Source organism: Delphinapterus leucas, chromosome 9 (assembly GCF_059928025.1).
Source record: "Delphinapterus leucas isolate spDelLeu-1000000601 "Yukka" chromosome 9, BTC_Dleu_Yukka2, whole genome shotgun sequence".
NCBI lineage: Eukaryota > Metazoa > Chordata > Mammalia > Artiodactyla > Monodontidae > Delphinapterus > Delphinapterus leucas.
Genome location: NC_143137.1, coordinates 52,558,662 through 52,564,747, shown reverse-complemented (window position 1 = coordinate 52,564,747; position 6,086 = coordinate 52,558,662). Strand labels below are relative to the sequence as shown.

General features: G+C 36.0%; 1 protein-coding gene across 1 annotated transcript; it reads left to right on the top strand.

Moving 5' to 3' along the window:
• Positions 1-1,751: 1,751 nt before the first annotated feature.
• On the top strand, positions 1,752-5,478 carry TEX47 (testis expressed 47). The gene has a single exon (XM_089917607.1). It carries the CDS (start codon positions 4,580-4,582, stop codon positions 5,339-5,341), a length of 762 nt encoding a protein of 253 aa, XP_089773733.1. The 5' UTR covers positions 1,752-4,579; the 3' UTR covers positions 5,342-5,478.
• The last annotated feature ends 608 nt before the right edge of the window (positions 5,479-6,086 follow it).

Sequence of the window (6,086 nt, the reverse complement as noted above, 5' to 3'; positions counted from 1 at the left end):
TAAATCTGAAATGAATGGGAAGTTAAAGACAGTACATCAATTTTATTGGATCACAGGAATAATGTAGGAATTTTCCTTTCAATTTACTTTCTCCAAACCATATGCTATCCTCCATTTCCAGAAGAATTGTCATGTCATAGAGGAGCAAAGAATGACCCTGTGATCATGAATAGACAGAGGGAACAATTCATCTTCTCCTTACCCTCAGTAGACAGAGCAGGGAGTTTGTTGAGAGCATTTTTGAATTGTGTGCAAGGTACCTATGTACCCCAATAACTTTAGTTTCCTCTATTATAAATTGTTGGCAAAATTTCTATCTACCTTATAGGCTTGTAGTAAAGATTAACAAGTGTAAAAACATCTAGTAGAAAATGTATGGTAAATAATCAATTAATGGTATTTAATCTTTTTAATCTGTTCCTTCTGCCTTACAAAGACAAAAGGACACTGGGAGATTGTTTTTTCAGAAACATTTGGCTCCAGATAATAAAACCAGAGTGTAAAGTATATAGCGAATATTAAGGTGCACTGCTTGAACTGAAATACAAATATATGTTGTGTGTTTATGTGAGATAAGTTGGATAACAACGATGGATAGATAGAATAATTGGAAGAGGACTCCTCAGTATCATAAATGTTAGTTCAGGTTCTGCCACTTGTTAGTTGTTTGAACTTGGGTATCTACTCTAAACAGATCTCTCTGGGAGGAGAAACACTGAAGTCTTTTCATCTCATTGGATAGATAGAAGAGTTCTTCCGCTTGAGTCACCACATGACGGCAAATAGCTGACCCTTAATAGATGAAACACAAGGACTGTGGCATCTGGAAACTCAAATGCTAAGTGTCCATTAAAAGTAGAGTCTACGATTATAATTACATATACCAATCAATCAAAAACAGACCAGACTGTGTTTTTTCTATTCCTATCTCCTCAAAACTTTTCTCTTGACACTTAAAAATACGACTGATGAAAGGCAAGGAAACAAGGTTAGTTGCCTTTAAATGTTTCAGATCGCCATGTGATAGTGAAACTAAAATTTGGAAGAAGCCCCCCAGTAATTAAAAATGCATCAAGAAATGGAAAAATACACTGGGAAAATGTAGACCAAACTATTATCTATGGTGGTAAAATTCATTGTTTCTAAATGTTTTAGGTCGAACCATACAAAATTGTCAACATCAGTTTCTTATATGTTTTAAGCCAACACCAAAAAAGAGATTATCACTCTATTGAAGAAGGGATGGTTTAGTGATATTTAATGTGGTTTACATGGGAAATTATAATGATGAAAGATTATCATTTTTCTATCAGGTTTATATTGGAAGAACCAAGATATATGAAAGAAAAGGAAAACACAAAGCACACATGGGGAGAAAAATCACAACTGAGCTCCTTTTCATAGGGGCAAAAAAAGTAGAACAGTTGTGCTTTAGTTAAGAATGGTGTCATGAAGAGGAAGAATCTTAACTATGTATAAAAGGTTAATTTAAGTGTGTGTGTTCTAAAGGAGCTTCTGGGTAGCATTGCCCTATAAATTCTCCCACTGACATTGATCAATGCCAGTGTTAAGTAATAAACCCTGCAGTTGCATGTCCCCATCTTCTCTGTTATAATCCATAATTGTGGATTGGCAGTAAGTGCCAGAAATCACTCTGGACCTGGTAAAGGCAGAAGCTCCCTCTCCCAGAATTCTATGGAAGGGAAATAAACAAGAAAGACTTCGTAAAATCAGTATCTTCTGAAGTTTATGAAGCAGACGTATCATAAGGTCTTACAGTTTCATACTCTTGGCTGAATAGGTGAGGTGGAAAAGACTAGAAAACACTGAGGGTAGAAGACTCCTACTATAATCTAAATAAAGAGCTAGGATTATGAAGGAGGCAGTGGTAATCAAGATACATTTCAAAGTGAGTAAAAGGACTTAGCAACAGAATAAAGTTGGGAGGTAACTTTTAGGAAACATGAAAAGACAAGACCCAGGATGTTGGCCTAGGAGATGAGAGAAAAATGTGAAGTGAGTCACAAATTGGGATATTTGTAAAGAAAAATATAAAGAAAACAACAGTTACAATGTTGGCATTTTTTAATTTGAAAGAGTAGAGGTACATCCAAGGAGAAGAGCTGTAAATAAGATTACAAGTTGGGAGTCTTCTGTACAGAAAAAAAATACTGGAATGGGAACTCAGTTTGTTTTCTTTTTTGTCAACCCCAGCAAATCAGTTGTATCTGTCTTGAGCCTTAGATTGAGAAGAAGTTGAAGTCTACAGCTGGACTCAGCAGGAAAGACTCCATGGTCAATCAGCAATGTCAATCATTCTATCTGTAGAGAAGCATGGTATCAAGGACCACCCACCTGACCTCACAAAACAGAAACACAGATGGTGCTAAGCAAATTGGTCAAGGAGATAAAGTGACTCAGAGGAGCTGTGTGATGATTACAGAGCCTCAGCGTTGCCCAGAGTTGGGTGTGAGAAGGAACTGGACTTGACCACAAATCAAGATTTGGGGAGAAATTCAGAAAAGTACAGACTCATAGAAACCAAGGGAGTGGAGATGGCTATAAAGGAGGCTGTCAACATAATTACATTCTGCAAAGCAGTAGGAATGAGGGTGAGAACGATCTCTACCCTGGGCAATGATAAGTTTCTGTGCACCCTGGGAAAGACTGTATTGTTTCAGGGGGTGACGAAGTGAACCACAGTGAGGAATTATAGCCAATTTTTATGTACCACACAATTAAGGAATATCAAATCACCTCTTAACCTCCACTTTCTGGGACAATTTATCCCTGCATATTATTAAAACCAGATCATTAGTTTGGATAACACAAACCTTTGGGGGAAGGAGGAAACATACTCTAAGGTTTAATTTTTTTAATTGAATAAGGGTGTTTTCTAACCTTGTTTTAAAATTGTGGTTTAGAGCTCATGTGAATGCAATTTTAAGATATATTGTTAATTTTTATTCTAAAAAGTAACTTAAGGGACTTCCCTGGTGGTCCAGTGGTTAATACTTAGCGCTTCCAACGAAAGGGGTGCAGGTTCATCCTGGTCAGGGAACTATGATCCCACATTCCGTGTGGTGCGGCCAAAAAGAAAAATTAATTTAAAAGTAAAAAATAAAATAAAAAGTAACTTAAATTTACATTAAATTAAGAAAACCAAACCCTAGAGAAGAACGTTCTTATAACAGTCACCATTACACAGGATCTGGTATGTGTTCTTATAGTCTTTAATTAGTGCATAAATACCTCTTTACCCTCAGTAGACAGTTAGGGAGGTTGTTGAGAGCACATGTGAATTGTGTGCAAGGTACATAACTAATCCATGCTTTGGTTTCCTCTTCTATATGTGGACGAAAAGAAAAAAGAAAATAATATGTCTAGGAAGATATACAGGTCCACCATTTATCAGAGTTGCCAGTGCGCTCTGGCCCTTTAACAGCACCAACATTCTGATAAGCCCGGGCACTATGGAAACCAGAATAGAATACGGGACAGCTGAGAGCACCCAAGACACTGGCAGTTGGAAGAGTGATGATGGAGGACAAGCAGGACCTCGGGGACAGGTAAAAGGAAGAAGCACTTGAAGAAAGAAAGAAATGTTAAGTTGACCTGCAACTTAACATGTGGGAAGATCCCACATGCCGTGGAGCGGCTAGGCCCGTGAGCCATGGACGCTGAGCCTGTGCGTCCGGAGCCTGTTGCTCCGCAACGGGAGAGACCACAACAGTGAGAGGCCCGCGTACCGGAAAAAAAAAGTAACAGAATTTTTCATCTGACCCCTACAGCAACAACCGAAAAAAAAAAAAAAAAAAAGGAAAGAAAGAAAAAAGAGCCATTTCTGAGGTTTACTGTTAGGAGTTAAAAAAGAACCAAAACTAGTTACTTCAAAAGTTTACTGTAATTATCCAAGCAATACTATTAACTTTTAGAGTACTGAGTAAAGGTAAAATAAGTCAATTAGTAGTTAAGAGATCCCCAGATTTTTAAAAAATTTATTGACCAGTTAAATTCATAAAAGAAATTGGGGAATTATCATAAAAATACCTTTTTAAGAAAAATTTGACCAAATAAGGACAATCTGCATTCATCATTACATAAATGAAAAGACATTTTAATGTAATATCAATGCTACTGTCAGTGAGTATCAGCAGATACATTCCTCTTTGTGTGTGTGTTGGTGTATGATTCAAGGATGGGCACTGAGAAAAAAATATCCTATCAATCAAAAAAGAAAATAATAATGTAAACAACAACATAACGAACTTATTCTAGAGTAAGTTCTATCTTCTCCCTACCCCCCAGTTTACTGAAGAGTTTTTTTCCCTAGGATGTGAGTGTTAGTTATTTCATTGTAAACTTTAAAACAAAACTCTATAATTTGATTCTTGTTTCAACATTCTCTTTAATTTCAAAGACATTGTTTATTGATAACACTGGAAAGCATTTGATCAACTGAGTAAACTTTTTTTTTTCCTGAAGAAACAGAGTTCATCACTGAAGAGGTAGCCTAATAATGTAAATACTGTAATAAGCTAAAAACTGGAATCATCTAGAAGAATAAATAGGACTCATCATGTCCTTCTCAGCCCATACCCGAAAGACCAACAAAAAGAATTTTCCACTGGAATGTCTTCTAATGCCACAAGTTCCACGTAGTAATTACTTGCATTTTCAGGAAGAAAAGCAAAAACTACAACTAAAGAAACTCCTTCTTCATAGGATGTTCCTAGTGGCCAGGGTAACAGCAAACAAAGAAAAAAAAGATATTGCTGAATACTATGAACAATTGTTTCAGTCAATTTTGAAACATCACCCAGGAGAAGCAGTGACAGGATTATTGCTCATATATCCTAATTCCATTGTGCATATCCTGGAGTCCTCCAATGGTACTCTTTACCAAATTCTTTTGGATTATCTTAGCCATGAAAAGGATGAAACAGAATTTTTTATCCAAGGAATGAAAATTATAGTCACATCACACAATATACCAACAAGGCTCTTTATGCAATGGCATGTTTCAGTAATAAAAGCACCAGTTATGTATCTTGATGATGTGACACAGTCACTGTCCCTACAAGAGGTCATGACAGAATTTCTCATCCAAACCCATAAACTAGCACTCCATCTTTTTAAGACTGTGAAAGTGGGCACTAAAGGACCAGGCGATAATTTGCACCAAGTTGCACCTGAATTACTCCTTTCAGAACAAATAATAAAGTACATATGCAATTCTGCAGAATTAATGGACCCAGAAACTTTCATAAACATGTATAATAAACCCATACATGTCACCTTGGATTCTGAGGTGGTATGGCCCACTCCTTCCAGCTTCTAGGATGAAGAGAGATGATGTGGTCAGTGTAGTCAAATCTCTTAAGGAATGTATGCTACTTAAATAAAAGGAAAATATTTCTAAAGTTACTTTTCTCTTTAAAAAAGGAAAGAACACAGCAATCTACAAAGGTAACAGACTAATCTTTACATAGTATGTTGAGTTAAACTTGAAAATTTATCTGGTCTAATATTAAGATCAACACATTATTCTCAATAATGAAGGAGTTTAATAAGGTCATAATAAGTTCTCAAGGTTAACATCATTTTGATGAAATGACTTAATTTTTAATGAAAAGTAGAGATGAAAAAGGATAAACACTTGATTCAGATCCTCATTCATTCTTTCAACCATCAATGAGCAGCTGTCACCATGCAGTATTATGTTCTGAGAGTAGAAAATTTGGGGGAAATATACAATACTTGAGTTGCTTGCAGCCTAAGCTTGGAGGCAAATATGTGTAAAAGTAAATATGATGCATGATATGATGTATGATATGATCATTATTATAGTCGCAATATGCAGGAAAGACTGTAAGAACAAACTAAGGGAGTAATCTCGCTATGTATGGTCGCTGAAATCAGAAAACAAAACCTAAAATTTGAAAGTAGTACCAAGGCTCACATATTCTGGATGATATAACCAAGAATACTGAGGACATTAGAAAGCTAAAGAACACAACAGCTTTTTGAAATGACTAGAAAATACACTGTCAGAAAGCATTGTAATTGTATTATTTCATGCAAAG